A 16,513-nucleotide genomic window follows, 5' to 3' on the forward strand; every position below is an offset into this window, starting at 1 on the left:
ATCATGACTCAGACACAAAGAATAGTGGAAGATATAAAGTACATTAAGACAAAAGTGTGTGTGTGTGTGTGTGTGTGTGTGTTTGTTTATGTACCTGTGCGGGTGGACTCTGCAGTGGATTGTTTTCTAACTGGAGAGTCTGGAGCTGTTTCATCTTCCTGTAACACACTGGGATGGTGGACACTTTGTTACAGGAGAAATCGAACTTCACCAGAGGAAGATCAGCCAAGTCTGTAGGAAGACACAAACGCACAAACATCAGGCAAACAGCTCTGGTCATCTGCTCCTTCAGAGCGAGCAGATTTGTTTTGATTTGGCTTATGTGATATACAATGCAGCACATAAGGGGATTATATCTCATCAGAAAACTTCAGGGTTATCTTTTTTTTTTACCCAAACCATGTTTGTTTTTCTTTTACTTTCTGCCCAACAATAACTCGAATGGAGACGCCCAGGAGGTTTAAAGTCTGACCCTTTTGGTTGATTTTTGCAGAAGACAACACTCAAAATTTGAGACAAACTGCACCTTTGAAATGCCAGCAAACTAATGGATTTAATCTTCCCGGGACTTTACCCCTGCTGTGAAAATGCTAATCACAATGTGCTGGATGAACTTTCACTCCCCAGAAAGTTCCAGAACATTCGTTTTTTCGGGGGGGAAATTAATGTTCCTGGAACAGCGAGTGGAAAATCACTTTTGGAGAACTTAGGCGTGTCTCAGTGTCTTCTGTTTTCATGTAATCCAGACTGACTCCATGGTGGTGAGATCTGTGGAGGTCGGATGATCTCTGCCAGAACACTTTGTTCTGTTCTTGCGTCTGAAGATAGCTCTTTGTGAATTTTCTTGCTGCAGAATTATTTTTAGACGGCTTAGACCTCTCTCTGATGGCACCGATGAGAAAGATTGCATCAACCTGCAACCTTAACCAGGCTGAAATGAGTGAATTCTTGTTATTTTGAACCAGGAATTCTTAAAATAGATGCTAAAGAACAACATATTTGGGCAGGAATATTGAAAAAGTGGCATTTATTTAATATGAAATGGTCAGAGCAAGATGCCCGCTCTCCTGCATCAGCTGCATAGACCATACCACCTGCCCAGTCAGGTGTGGGACATGGAAAAACATGCATTATCTAGTTTCTGCTGACATGCACACGCTTCAGTGATTTGCATAGAATTACAGATATTCAGGTGTTTTCCATAATACTACACTAAGAGGCTTCAGCACACACACAACCTGATTTTAAAATAGACCGATACCAGCAGTTTGTTTAGTGACAGTGGAAACCCCCCCTGTTGCTGATTTAGTTGATCTCAAGTAGACTACACACACTTACACTTTCACATGGGTAAAACCACCAACATGTTTCCCACCAGATAACACAATGCAGCTCTTGTTGTTATTTTCAGACTAGGTTTGTAATTGTTAGCAGCCCAGAGTCAAACTGTTTCTCTTCATGTGAACTTTATTCCTCATTAAATCCAAAATAACCTGGAAAACCTGGAACACCTCTCTTACACAGCGTTTTACTGGAGTGACTAAGCTGTAATTTAACAAAAGTGTCTGTTTTATGTTTAAAGAGTTATGTAGAGTCAATATACAAGCGTGCACACCTTCACAGAGTACCCAATATGTTAACAAGTTAGATGAAGAGGTTGACCACACACTTGATTACAGATTCCAGGTTGCAGCAAGCTTTGGAACCAGCTTTTAAACTAAACACGGTACATTTCTCTATGTATTTCTGTATTTCTTCCCACGGTATTGGGTTTTACACTGGAACAGTGATACAACACTGCTACCATGAGATCCAACTGGACATAACACCACCCCCCTTATGGTGGTACCATAGACAGTATAAGAGATGAATGTAGCTTCTGTGGGCAGATAAATGAAGCCAACGCTGAGGTGCCTTAAACTTGCATGCCTTATTTGTATGGCATTCGATTGCAATAGCTGTGGTTGCAAAAACACTTCCAGTCCTAAAGAAGTGTACAGGTATGGGATTTCATTTTTGACTGCTGTAAGCACTCTACTGTTCAGTTTATGGGCATGGTCATTTATGCCCATAAACTCAACCTTGAAGCTAGCTTCCAAGTACCCAACCTTATTATAACAACAGGAACCTAGAGACCTTGAAGCTCACTTCAACTGCACTCACTGAGTGCAGTTGACATTAACTGAGCTAATGATATTTAGCTCAGTTAATGAGGTCTCTTTGCGCCTAAATCTACAATTAGTCGATTTAGAATGTAATTTTTTAGAAAGCGAGAATTGCAATGAATGAAAGGGAACAAATGCATTTTTCAAAATATCAAACTGTTTCTTTGAGCATATCATAAATATGGGAAACAGAAACACAGAATCATTTTTTCAAAAGGTTAACACAGATCTAAAACTTACCCTGAACTGCACTCAGACTACTAGCTTGCTAATGTTATCCAATGCCTGTTTTCCCCAGCTGCTTGGCTCTCCCTGATATTACGTGATTTGGAATTTATTACCAGAGTCACTGTAAGCTCATCTAAATGTTAAAAAGGCATTATATTTCTCACTGTGAAGCAATTTATCTCTCTATCTTTTCTAAGTCTTTGCAGTTATATAATTAACCTTTCTTTGAAACCTAGGGCAGGGATAGCTCAGTAGGTAGAGTGGTTGCCCCATGATCGGAAGGTCGGGGGTTCGATTCCCCTTAACAGCTACCCTGAGGTACCCCTGAGCAAGGTACCGTCCCTACACACTGCTCCCCGGGCGCCCAATGGCTGCCCACTGCTTCACTGAGTGAATGGGTTAAATGCAGAGAGCAATTTCCCCACGGGGCTCAATAAAGTACAATAATGTACACACTTTCTTTCTTTCTTCTTTTAGCTGAGGATAAACTGTGAAGGTTTTTAATGGTGCCTTTACCTAGACTGGCAAACAGTCATATACAAGAAATGTATAAACTTTCCGGACTCCTGGTCCACCAAACGCATTGTCCTTATTTGTCTTCTTTCCCAGTGTAAGATGTCCAAAAGAAATTCTCTATGTGAGTGTATGTGTGTGTTTACAGATCCTCAGACGGATGTTTGGGTTTGTGGGCAGAAACCAATGGGGGAACCATATCCTGCAGACTGCTAATGATGCGCAGCTCAGGAACCCATCAATTTTGACAGCATGATCATTACAGAGTGTTTAGACAGTTTCTCATAATTAAAACCACGTGTAGGCGGTAATAATGTCAGCTAAGCACATGTGATGGTGTGAGTGGTGACACCAGAAAGCATTCCTCTGGTTACTGGATAAAAATATTCTCTATACAGTACTCGATTAAATTATGCATAAACATATGTTCCCTTATGCCTTGAGATCACTCAGGACAAATGTGTAAATTTCATCTATAGTGCTCTAACAATTTTATTATAAAACCATCTGACTTTAAAACCAAAAAAACAACAGCAGCAGGCCAATCATGACAGCAGGGGAGACAATTCCTATAAAAGGTACAAACTACAAATTCTCTTTTCACTCCGTTCCCTTCATCTACTCGTAGGACTGGACTCAAAATCTGAGGTTCTAGATCTTGTGCTGAAACACAAACAAAATATACTAGGGTTCACAAAGTTTTTAACCTGCAACGGTATACAAAAACGGGAAAAAACTTGCAAATTACTCCTAAATCTTTTTTAAAAGAACAATAAACAGAAAACTTTAAAAGAACTGAGGCCTCAAGTTATCTAGCAGTCTGTTTACATATGTTCAGATATGCACAGCATCGAATCTGACTGCTGCACACCACCTCACAGGTCTGGAGATCTGAGAGCTGGGCTGATATGAACCATTTTCCTGGTCTTAGTGAACTGTGGCTGTCTGATGAGAAATCTGCAAAGTAGCTGTGCCTGAAATAAAACACAATAACTGCTGATTTACTTCAGATGTTTGAACCTTTTATTGTTTTATGTAAAGCACTTTGGTATGCCCAAGGCTTTTAAATGTGCTCTATAATGTGCTCTATAAATAAAGATTGTTGTTGTTTGTTGTTGTTAGATGTTACACTTTGGGCCTGAGTCACTCAGGCTAGAGACTAGATGAAGATTTCAGACATGGCTCATAGTTCTTTTCACAATGCAGATTTTTGTTATAACTAAATTACTAAATTTTTACAAGACCATCCATGTTTTCTTCTTTCTGGGTTGATAAATAGCTGCTAATAGCATTATTAGACGACTTATTACTTATTGAGGTACAAACTTGCAGAAGCCTCCTCTGATGTCACTGGAAGGAATATGAAATGTATAAAGGATTGACGACACCAGTCTGCTCCATTGCAGCCTTGATGCATTATGCTGCTAACCAAAGCTGCTGCTGCTGCCATGATAATTCTGGCTTTAAAGATCATTTTCCTACCAGCTCTGATCTTCTAGTTAGAGTCTGACTCTCTGACTTTATGCTATTGCCACCCTGAGCTTGGCCGACCGTTAAAAAGCCCTCAGCAGTCATGGTGGTCTTATCTCAGGGACTCTTCAGAGCTGCACAAGTTCAACAGATATTAAATCAAAAACAACATCCCTCCCTTTGTCGGGGCTGCCGTCCAGTCTGCCTGGTTGAAGCCCCCCTCCCCCCAGCACCGTGGTACTAAGCTTCTGAACCAGTTCAAAGCTCATCAATCAATCCAGGAGATGGTCATAAAGGTGAGGGGATGGGGATATGTAACAATTCAGGAAACTGGAGCAACAAATCCAAACCGGCTGAATAAAGCGATTGGAGTTGCTGTTGTTTATCATTCTGATCAACTATCTGCTGGCCTGACTCCATGTCTCGACTCTGTTTATCAGACTATCCAAATGCTGGACAACTGACAATGAAGACAGAAATTGATTTTTTTTTTTTATATCTTGACTATATTGACTACAAAACAGGAAAAAAAAGATCAACAGACCCATTAATAACTAAAACAGCTATAAGCTCAGGCCCTAACTTAAAAAAAAATACTGTAGTCAGATTGTATTTGGGTACTGATACTGGCCTTACATGCAGAGTTGTTCTGGTGTTTATAAATGGCTGCCCGCCATGTAAAAGCCAGTCTCTCTCCAGCCTATCAGTTAGTCAGACTGGGCGTTGTCTCACTAGATGAGCACCAGACCTTTGTGGCTGTTGCTCATCTCTGTGTCACTGACTTATTTCAGACCTTTTGGGCTGGAGGTCGCTCCTCGGTCACACTGAGGGTTAAGTATATTTTTAGGCCCAAGGATGGGTGTGGCAGTGCACGCAGAGGACTCTGTGGTCTCAGATGCACCTCCCAGTCTTGCATATGGAAGAGATTATTCCATTTCTGAATTTCACTCTAAATGAGACTTGACTTTCCGATCCTCGAGTCACAGCACGGAGTGCACAATAGGCTTCTGTAAGGTGCAGAGGTAAGGTGGGATCAAAAGAAAAGTGAAATTAAAAGGCTTAAACGCTGCCTAAAGGGAACATAAATCACCTTAATTACACACCTAAAGTCAAAACAAAGATTTCCAACCAAAATTCACCAGTCTTTAGGACACAGAGAGCTGAAAGCCTTCACTTTCTGAAAGTCATCAAGAAAGACAGGACACTGCAATTTGCCTTATACTGGGGGGGAAAAAAGGCACTCACCTTCTGGCAGGACACAGAGAAGGTTTCGGCGCACGTTTAGCTCGCGCAGAGCTTTGAGTCTGCCGATGTGACGAGGAAGAGCTGTGATCTCGTTGCAGCTGATGTCCTGCAGAGGACAAAAATAAACGAGGGGAGTGAGCGGTTAATATTTATGATTAGTAATTGTTTGAAATGCTCTCAGCAGCACGGGAGCAAACGTCACAGCTGAGCAGATGGTGCAAAGTCGAGCTGGGTTTTCATGCTGAGAGGACGCTGCTGGAAAGTTAATAAGCAATAAGACTTTAATACCATATCACACACATATACAGAGTCCAGGTATAAAGAAGAGGTGAGAGCAGTGATGTAGTTGCCTGAGCACAAAGAATTAAACTCATACTGACAAGAAGTGAAATAACAGTAAGCAATGGGAAGCTTCCAGGTTCTGAGTTATCTCAGATTTGTTTGAGCAGACAGTAGCTGCTTTTAGCTGAAGTGAAGGACACTTCTGACTGACATATGAAGGAGTGGGAATCAATTAGAAGAGACAATGTGCGATGAGCTAATCACTTTATATGTGGGCGGGGCTTTAGTTTAGAGTCAGGCTTGGCTCACGACACTTCAGCTTATTTCATTTTCACCCTAAAAAGACTTAAAGTGATGATGTGCCCCGATTGTCCTGCTGCTGACCAGAACTAGACCGTTTTCAGCTAACAGGCCAGGATGAGGACTGTCATTCTCATTAGCCTCTGCTCCCTGCACAGGAGTGCTAACAAGCAATGTGATTGTTTTGCCTGCCAGCAATATTCCATGTAAAGAGCTAAAACAGCATCATTGTGGCATACTGACTCTCCTCTGAAACAAAACGGACAGTGTAATGGGTCATGAAAATATCTTCCTCATCAACCAATCTGCCAGTGCTGCCATCTGCTGATTCCTTGTTTGCACAGCTCTGTCAGTCCTTGTAAAAATTCACTCTGTTCACAAGTTTGACCCAATCAGATCAGGTCGGTCAGCATCACGCACATTGTGAATGAGCTAATCACAGCACACCACCACCACCACTGGATAAAGTGAAATATCCCGCAGATGGGCTTCTGTCAATTTTTCTGTCAAAATCCAGCTTCCAGTTTGGATTCAGGAGACAGACACTATCTCTACTTTCAAGATTAGGCTTAAAACTTTCCTTTTTGCTAAAGCATATAGTTAGGGCTGGACCAGGTGACCCTGAATCCTCCCTTAGTTATGCTGCAGTAGACAAAGGCTGCTGGGGGATTCCCATGATGCATTGAGTTTTTCCTTTCCAGTCACCTTTCTCGCTCACTATGTGTTAACAGACCTCTCTGCATTGAATCATATCTGTTATTAACCTCTGTCTCTCTTCCACAGCATGTCTTTATCCTGTCTTCCTTCTCTCACCCCAACCGGTCGCAGCAGATGGCCGCCCCTCCCTGAGCCTGGTTCTGCCGGAGGTTTCTTCCTGTTAAAAGGGAGTTTTTCCTTCCCACTGTTGCCAAAGTGCTTGCTCATAGGGGGTCATATGATTGTTGGGTTTTTCTCTGTATCTATGAAGCGCCTTGAGGCGACTTATGTTGTGATTTGGCGCTATATAAATAAAATTGAATTGAATTGAATCACTATCAGTTGTATATATTATGCAGCACTTTATTGTGAGACTTGTTTGATTTAGAATAAGAGATGCTGTTGTGGAGGAAAAAGTAAAAAATAAATGTCTTATTATGAGTTTAAGAAGAAAATACCATTTCATTTCTTCTGCTTATCCAAGGCAGGGTCCTGGGAGCAGCACTCTAAGCAGAGAAGCCCAAACCTCCCTCTCTCCAGCTCCTCAGGGAGAACAACAGAGAGATATAATCTCTCCATCATGTCCTGGTTCTACCCCAGGGCCTCAACCTAGGAGGCATCCTAGTCAGATCCATGAACCACGTCAGCTGGCTTGTTTTGATGTGTGGAGTAGCGACTCTACTCTGAGCCCCTCCCGATTAAATGAACTCCTCAGCCTTTCTCTAACAGACAGCCCAGCAACCCTTCAGATTTTGCTGCCTGTATCCGTGATCTCGTTCTTTCATTCACTACTCCGAGCTTGTGACTGTAGGTGAGGGTAGGGACGTAGATCAACTGGTAAATCAACAGCTTCAGTTCTCCTCACCACAACAGAACAGTACAGCATCTGCAGCCAATGTCCCAATTCATCTGCCGATCTCCTGCTCTGCTCTCCCCTCAGTCGTGAACAAGACCCCGAGATACTTAAACTCCTCTCTGACCCTGAGTGGGCACTACTCAGGGTCACAGAATCGACGATCTGATCTGATTTGTATCTTTTTTCAGAAAAAAAGACACAAATGTAACATCAGAATGAGCCAAGGAAATATAAAAAGAGAGTGACGACGTATGTCCCTAAATTTCATGTGACACATAAAGCTTACTGAAGAAGGGCTAAAAAACATAAGCCATAAATCCTCTCCAGACTGGGATAAAAGCAGTGAGCAGCACAACTGGAGCATAAGATATTCACATACAGACAAAGAAACACAAAAATAGAAATATTATTACTCACTCCTGAGTGCCACAGGAATAAACCAACACAGTGACACAAGTGGTAAAACAGCCTTACCAGCTCCATGAGCCTCTGCAGTTGTCCAATGGTCTCGGGCAGGCTGACCAGCTTGTTGTTGCTGGCGTTGAGGACTCTCAGAGGTAAACCACACAGGCAGGCCGGCAGGGAGCCCAGCTGGTTACGACTGCAAACACAAATATCATTCAGTCGAGGGGATCACTTGTGCTCATGTGGTTTTTTTCTTACACCACTTAGTATCTTTAAAGAGCTTTAAAATAAAAAAAGATTAAAACGGTAAAAGCCATTCCTTTTACATTGGACTACAGGTGAACTATAAGCTGATAAGCTGATCATGACGCAATTATAACTTTGTTTCTAAACATTTATGTTCCACACGGCCCAGTGGGATGTGACTGAAAGGGAGAAGAGCTACATGAACATTTTACCACCAAATCATTCAATGCGTTATTAAGATTACAGTTGGAGAGTTAACGATGAATGCAGGGAAGAATTCCTCACTCCCGAGTAGGGATGGGTACCGGTTCTGACATAAACGGTAGTAACCAGACTGAAAAGCAGTGCACATTTCGGTGCTTTATTTCGGTGCTTTATTTTCCTGAGCTGTGACACACTTTGGATTCTAACCAATCATTTTACGTTTCCGAGGATAGTAGGCGGGTCCAGGTACGTACGTTCTTTTAGAGCAGAGCTACAGATTAAAAACTCCCAAGGCGAAGCGGTCAAAAGTCTGGCTGTACTTCACAGCAAAATATGCAAACTCAGCAGCAACAAGTGCTTTAAGGTGATACTGTGCAAAGGAGGTAACACCTCGAATCTGATGAAACACCTGGCGACGCATAGTGTTTTTTTTAAAAGCCGAGAAATGCGCCGTATTTGATAGCTTGCTGCGAGACCTCACTCCGTGCACATCTACTGCGGGTTGTTATCGGACCCGGAGTTAGCAACATCCCCCAAGAACCCGAAGAGGAGAGTCCTGGCCCCTAGCCCTGCCAGTGTAGCAGAAATGATGACGGATGATGATGGCAGCAGCAGCCGTTCTTCTTTGGGTGAGTAGCTTAATGTTGTTCATGTGTAATTTACGTTGAGTAGGCTAACCACGTTATTACATTAATGCATGTAAGGTGAACTAGTAAACATCATCATAGCTACATGCGGCTGTCTTCTTGTTTGATGGCAGATACTCCCTTCACCCTGGCCAAAAAGGCTAAAATGACCAAAAAAAAAGTGGAAAATAGTTAAACATGAGAGGTGTTTTGTGTTTATTCCATTGTTTAAGCACTGCTTCCAGCCAAGAGTGATACCATATATGCCCCATAGCTGCAGAAAAGGCTAACATTGTTATCTTTTTACAAAAAAACAGCTGAACATGAGAGGTTTTTGGACAAAGTTGGTGTTCTCGATTCTTTAAGCACCGGTTTGAGCACCGTTTAAGCACCGGCACTGTTTCAAAAGTACCGGTTTGGCACCGGTATCGGATAAAACCTAAACGATACCCATTCCTACTCCCGAGTCTGTTTATGTTGCCGTTTGCACCTTACAGCAACCCTCAGGGAGAAATAAACATGTCACAGCAATGTTTCCTTTTTACTACACACACACACACACAAATATGAAAACAAAGATGTCTTTTTACTATTTTTACAAGAGGAGACACACTGCAGGAAACGCTGTACAGAGGAAGTTATGCTATGGATGGGCAACAGTCTATTGTCTTAGGGTCTTTTTTTTTTTACCTTCATCTCTCTTTTCTAAACAGGACACGACCACTTTTGAATTAACTTTACTCAACTTTTACCAGACCAAAGCTAGCAGGGGTATTGTACTCATGCTCTACACTGTGGGTGCCTGACTGACCTGTACAGTTTGAAGGAAGAAGTGGAGAGTTGTCACATCTAGTGCAAATAACAGATTACACGTGTCTAATAAAATCTGTAGTGTCCAAGCTGGAAGGCCAGCTACAGGGAAGGCAATTCAATATATGAAATTTCCAGGAAATCCCAAAAAATACAACAGGTGTCGCTCCTCCTTTTGAAGCCGTCCTTCATTAGTCACACACAGACACGCACGCATTTTCACCACAAGACTGCGAAACCCCGTCTGACTCGGGGTTCTGAAAATAGCAATCAGGAAACATACAGTATAAATGAGTTTATGCAGCTGTTCCCACACATACTCCGACACTGAAGAAAAAGAATGTTACACTTTAATACTATGATGTTGCAAAAGCTCCAGAGGTGGAACAGCCTGACATCCTCTCTGCAGACTGGGTGTGGTACAAGTAGCTACAGTATATTTTAATGGAACAGGTTAATTACACAAATAACTATTAATTCAAATATGCATCGTATATAATAGTATAACAGAGCACATCTCAGTAATGAAACAGATTCCAAATAATAATCCAAACACACTAATTCAACCCACCCAGAAATAAGATCCACACCCTTTGAAGATACTCTTAAATATCTAGAGTCGCTCTGTGTAGCTACATGTTGGCACAGTAGTGCTCTGAGCTACCCTTACTGTCCACCCCTAGGTCCACCCTTACTACTTCTATAGGGAATAAGAGGTTAAGCAGCAGCCAGGTGCTGATGATCAAATAGACTTGACTCATCAGCACCTTTCAGGACCTCTATAAAAGCAGAAATGCTAGCAGTTTGCTGGTCTGGAGCCTTCATGTGTGCATTAACAACATGTCCCAATCGTCCCATGAGTGGATGTCCCAGCAAATTCACCCCAAGGTCAGACAATGCAATTTTCAGAGAAACAAAACCCTAAAAGCTACATCTAAGACTTTACTGGCCTCAGTTAGCATGTTAAATGTTAAAGTTCAAGACAGCATACTTAGACAAAGCCCCTCCCCTCTCCCTCTAAATAAAACAAACAAACAAAAAGAAAAACATGGCAGCACAGCTAGCTTCACAAAGTTGCATTAGAACAAACCACAAAACCTCTGTAACAATGTCCTTTGGACAGACAGGACAAAAGTGAAATGAGATGTTTGGCCAGAATGCACAGTGTCACTTTTGCTGAAAATGAAACACAGCATAGTGGCATAAATACCTTATGCCAGCTGTCTAGCACGGTGGTGGTGGCATGATGATTTGGGCTTGTTTTGCATCCACAGGATCTGGACACCTCACAGTTATTGCACTGATCATAAACTCATCTTTATACTAAATTATTATGCAGTCAAATGTGAGGCTATCTGTCTGACAGCAAAAATGGGTTGTGCAAAAGGATAATGATCTCAAAACACCAGATCATCAAACCTACAAAGGAATGTTTGAAAAAGGAAAGAACTGTTGCCATGGCCTTCAAAGGAAAAAAGTTTGGCAGAATCTTAAAGGAGCTGTTTGCAACCTAAATGTAAAGTAATAGTGGGCAACTATGTGAGAGACAAAAAATGATTACTTTAAGTTATCTAAGGAGCTTGGAAAGAAAAGAGACTTAACTTCTTGAAGTTTCTTGACAACGTTTCACCTTTCATCCAAGAAGCTTCTTCAGTTCCTCCTTCTAATGGAGCTTCTATGGGTCCTGAATAATATGGTGTACCTAGCTTTTTATAGGATTGTAAAATATCTAGTGAAATTTGTGTTTCACATGTAAATGTGTAACACAATGAACAAAGCTATATTATATTGTTTAGAGTGTTTAAATTAATTAAACGACGAATTACATGCAATGTGGCAGATACACATCATCAGCTATATTTTCCCTTTAATTTCATATAAACTCAGGACCGGATAAAACCAGATATTTTTCCCCGTAACTAGGACAACAGAAGAAAAGCACCACTAGCAGGACTGTTCTCCTTTTACATGTTGTAAACACTGTGAGGAAAGAGGGCACACAAAATATTTGCAGCTGTGTGGTCCATATTTGGGATTTGTTTTCAACACCCTAGCAAAGTCAATCTTTTTGAATGCATATTTGTGGTCTGGACTAACGGCACTCAAAATAATCACAATGTAGTTTAATGTTATGTTTTACAAAAACTGACATTTTCAAATTTTAGGGAGGAAAAAATACATAATCACAACAAGTCTTACTTTTTGAAATATACTAACAATCTCCTTGTGTTGTAAAAAATAAAAGCACTTATGAGTAAACAAAAGTTAACACTCACAGAGGTCTGCGTTTCAGATGTGCCAGCGAGCTGCTGGACTTTAAAGACTAAAAATATCCTGGAGAGGAAGCAGAGTGTCCATCCTATTCGTCTGTGTGTGTATTAAAGCCTAAATGTGATATTACACTTCCTTTCTGCAACCAAGACTTGCTGCAGTGTTTAAAAATATTCAACACAGACATACTTCTGGTACTTCAGTCTTTGCAAGCATGGGCTCATGCAGTCTGGTTGTTTACTGAGCAGATCAACATTCAAATCATATCATCAGTTCATTTTTTATTACGTTAAGTTAACTTAACTTAAGTTACTAATGTAGTCAGTGACAGCACAGTGACTGGCAAAGCAGCACAATGTTCCACACTGCTACTAATGGGCTTTTCCAAGAATTTTTACTTTAAAGTCGTAGCTTTACAAAGGCTGCACTGGAGCAACGGCAAAAAAAAAAGAAAGAAAAGAAAGAAAAGAAAGTAAGAATAAAAGTTACTTTTAAAAAATCTAACTGTATTCACAGTCTCTTTGTAATGTTGTGCATTGTACTGGGAGACATACACCCCAAAAAATAACAAGATGATGATGGGAGAGGGTGGGGGAGTGTGACAGCGTGGGAAAAGTGTGGTTTAAGAAAACTGCTTTCTTCCAATTCTTTCAGGATGATGTCAAGTTGCAGGAACTTCAAAACAAAGCACAAAGCTTTCAAAGTTACACACCACACCTGCAAACAGCTTGTTTTCTGCACCTGAGGTAAGGTGTGAGTCGGGGTTGAAGTGGTTGAAATGTTAAGACTGCATTGCAGGAGGCAGAGAGCTGGTGTTGTAAGCCACCACCTCTGTTCCATGATGAACTCACTTCTTGCCTCGGGTGACCTCAGTAGGTCACATGATAGGCTGGGGAAAGGTAAAATGTCAAAATCGCTAGCGATTTTTCCAGTCAGGCTACTAAAATCCATCTCAGCCCTGCCGGTCGGGCTATCATAGGAAGGAAAAATATGTCAGTGCTTTTGCATTCTTTCGCAAACGTAGCTGGGCAATTATGGCATTGGCATCGATGAGCCTCTTTCAATATGTCACGTATTGAAATCGCGTTTGAATTTGTGCTTGTTTTTTGCTTTCACTTTCATTTTACAATAGCACAAACTGTGTATAAAGAGCGGCAGTACTGATTGGTGAGTGACGATTAATGGAGGTGAAATGGAGGGCAATGCACAGGAAGAGAAAGCTGATGAAGGAGATGCTATGCCCTCAACGTCGAGTGCCATTTTCTCATCTGTGACTTCAGTGGAAATTTCAGATTGAGGATCTGACACAGACTGATTCATGTTCTACAAAGTTCTTACACGTTCACAGAAACTTCTGTTCAATTAGAACCAAATATTTGAGTTGATGATTCTAATTTTTATACAGTTGTTGTAATTTGTGTATTAACAATTTTGTTTTTTGATTGATGTTTTGTTTCATTTATTTAAAAATTATCTTATTTTTTATTTGGGCTACTTAAATTTATTTTGGGCTACCAAAATCTGAAGAATGCCTGCCCAAAGGGCTACCAGGAATTTTGAAATTTTGCGGGCCCTGTATATGATTGTGAATGAACTTTGAGGGATGTTTTGTATGTGTTTTGATGTAAACTCCCATGTATTTTGTCAATAAAAGGCATTAAAAAAAAAAAAAAGAAAGGAGAAAAAAAAGGTCTCACAGCTGTTTCAACCTCATGCCATGCTCCAGATACCTCGGAACTTGGGAGTGTCATTAAGGCTGGGTATCGATTTCGATTTCTATACTCGATTCGATTCCGATCCACAAGGTTTTATTCGATTTTGACTCAGACAGTCAGAAATATTATAATTCTGATCATTTATGAGTACATATCCATATTTTTATATCTGTGTATAACAACAAAGATGACACTTGTGAGACTTCATCAGAGGTGCAAGCATCACAGCAGATGCCTTTGTGTTAAAATAACTGAGGATAAAACACAGAAAAACATGAAGGAAATTTTTCTTCCCTGGCTTTTTATAGCAGATAACCTGAAAATATTTTGCAGTAGATCAAAAACTGAAGAAAACCATGACTCAACATATGAACATTACCTGATGCTGCTGACGTGAAGCAGAGCAAAGTTACAGAGGTTTAATTAGAGACACAGCTAAGTGTTTTGAATAATTTTAAAAAGTTTATATTTCTTCGGTATTGAACAGCAGAAATGAGGCTTTCTTGTTAGAGGTCATTTTAAAAAAACAAACAAAAGAAAAACAACGACTGACAGCACCTTCGTCCATGTGACGACTCATATGACAGAGGGTAGGGTTGTGCCATATGACGAAAATCTCATCTCCCGATATAAAACATTTATCGTCCTGACAACGATATAAATCACAAAAATGTAATATTTTCTGTAAATTCTGTTAATCTCAGGCAACTCAACTTGCGTGAAGTTTTTACAGCTGGGCGTCCTTTACCTGCATTCGAGTGTTTTAACCGATGCATGACACTATACGTTTTTAGTAGGGGTGCAACGATACACAAAATTCACGGTTCGGTTCGATACTTTGGTGTCACGGTTCGATATTTTTTCGATACAAAAAAATGTTCATGCCTTTTTAATTTGTCATGTATTAAAATTATAAATATATATTTGAACTCAAAAGTACAGTTTTGAAATTTAATGTTGCTGAAACAACAACAACAACAAAAAGTGATTTCTCGATCAGATAGATCGAGAAATCACTCATCTTTGGAAAAGAGTTTATTACAGAGAAATGTCTCTTTCCAAAATAAAAGCTATACTATCCGCTTCTTCTGGGTTATATTCTCAGCAGAATATTAAACATATCAGGTCCCCATAAGGAGAATCATGTGCTAACGGCTGTCTAAATGACTCGGGTAAAGTTTGTAGCATGCGTGCTTGTTGTTTTTGTCTGCTTCCACTTGTCTTTGCACTAGGATGATGTCGGCGTAAATGTGCAGTCATTGTGTTCCCACTAGTGCTGTCAGCGTTAATCTCGTTAAAATGACGTTAACGCCATAACGTGGCAAATCTCCATTAGTGAGTTACCGTGGCTCGCGCCGTGCGTGGGGCTGGACGGCGTCAACACGTTAACGAGCTAACTGGGCTAACGCACTAGTTCCCACCAATGTAATTGAGCATTGCGTGGCACATCCGACATACTGGTTTACTTTTGTCCATCAGGGTCATACTTCACATGAAAACCAAAATAGTTCCAAACGCCAGATCTGAATGAGGGTGGGGGAGGTTCAATTTCAGGTAGCGTTGAGGCAGTTGCCATGTTGCAACGAGCTTAGCTTCTGTCTTGCTAGCTTGCGCTGCGCTCAGTGGATCTGCGCTCGACAGTGCAGCCTAGGCGGAGTAGTCGAACGCAGATCCACTGAGCGCTCAACACAGACAGCATCGTCAGAAGAAAAGTTGATAAAATAAATTACAAATTTTGTACCGAACCGAAAGCACTGTATCAAACGGTTCAATATCGATACGAGTATCGTTGCACCCCTAGTTTTTAGACATACGTTGTAACGGCCACCATTTGAGTCTAAGGTTTATTTTTTAGCACCTGACGGCTCTTTTTTTCCTTCTCATTTGTAAACTCTTGCATACTCTTTAACGTGATTCAGTTTTTTTTGAAAAGTCTCAACAGGATCTTAAGCTTAAACAAACAAGCGGACGTAAAAACAGTCGCTTGTCCGTCCGTAGTGTGGTTATATTAAATATAAGAGAAAGAGAGAAGTTTAAGAGATTAATATAGCCACTACAGTGACCATCAAAATGATGAAAAAATATTGCTGTAAACAGTTTATTTTACGACACCACAAAACAAACGATAGCGTAACAGGAAATGATAGACGTTTTTATATCGTCATCCAATATATATCGTCATATCAAACCGCCCTAACAGCGGTCATATGAGTCAATGGCCCGCAGGAACATATCCAAAGGGGACAATCAACCATTAGTATTGAAATACCTGGGACACCAATTTGTTTTTGTAGCTGAAGAAGCCTCTTGGATGACAGGGGAAACTTCTTTACAAACCTAAAGATGTCCAGTCACCTCCTTGTGTTCAAGCTTTCAAGGCTACCATGACCTAGAAGACTGAGAACCTGCTAGTTTATTTGACTGACACCTCTTCTCCTACCCTGCACAAACCAAACCAGGGGAGAGAGGTGGGAACTAGAG

The 16,513-nt window shown here is 40.8% G+C and overlaps 1 protein-coding gene across 7 annotated transcripts in view; it reads right to left on the minus strand.

The window, feature by feature from the left end:
• lrch1 (leucine-rich repeats and calponin homology (CH) domain containing 1) overlaps positions 1 to 16,513 on the minus strand; it is a 98,177-nt gene that overhangs the window by 44,058 nt on the left and 37,606 nt on the right. For all 7 annotated transcript variants that reach the window (XM_085250223.1, XM_085250222.1, XM_085250219.1 and 4 more), the window contains exons 3-5: positions 8,230 to 8,356; positions 5,622 to 5,727; positions 95 to 231 (exon numbers count right to left, since the gene is read on the minus strand). In XM_085250223.1, coding sequence (XP_085106349.1) covers positions 95 to 231; positions 5,622 to 5,727; positions 8,230 to 8,356 — 370 coding nt within the window. The remainder of the gene's footprint in view (positions 1 to 94; positions 232 to 5,621; positions 5,728 to 8,229; positions 8,357 to 16,513) is intronic.

The sequence above is a fragment of the Mchenga conophoros genome, linkage group LG16, assembly GCF_057382185.1.
Source record: "Mchenga conophoros isolate Kocher_MC1m ecotype Shallow Benthic linkage group LG16, M_conophoros_male_GT1.1, whole genome shotgun sequence".
Lineage (NCBI taxonomy): Eukaryota > Metazoa > Chordata > Actinopteri > Cichliformes > Cichlidae > Mchenga > Mchenga conophoros.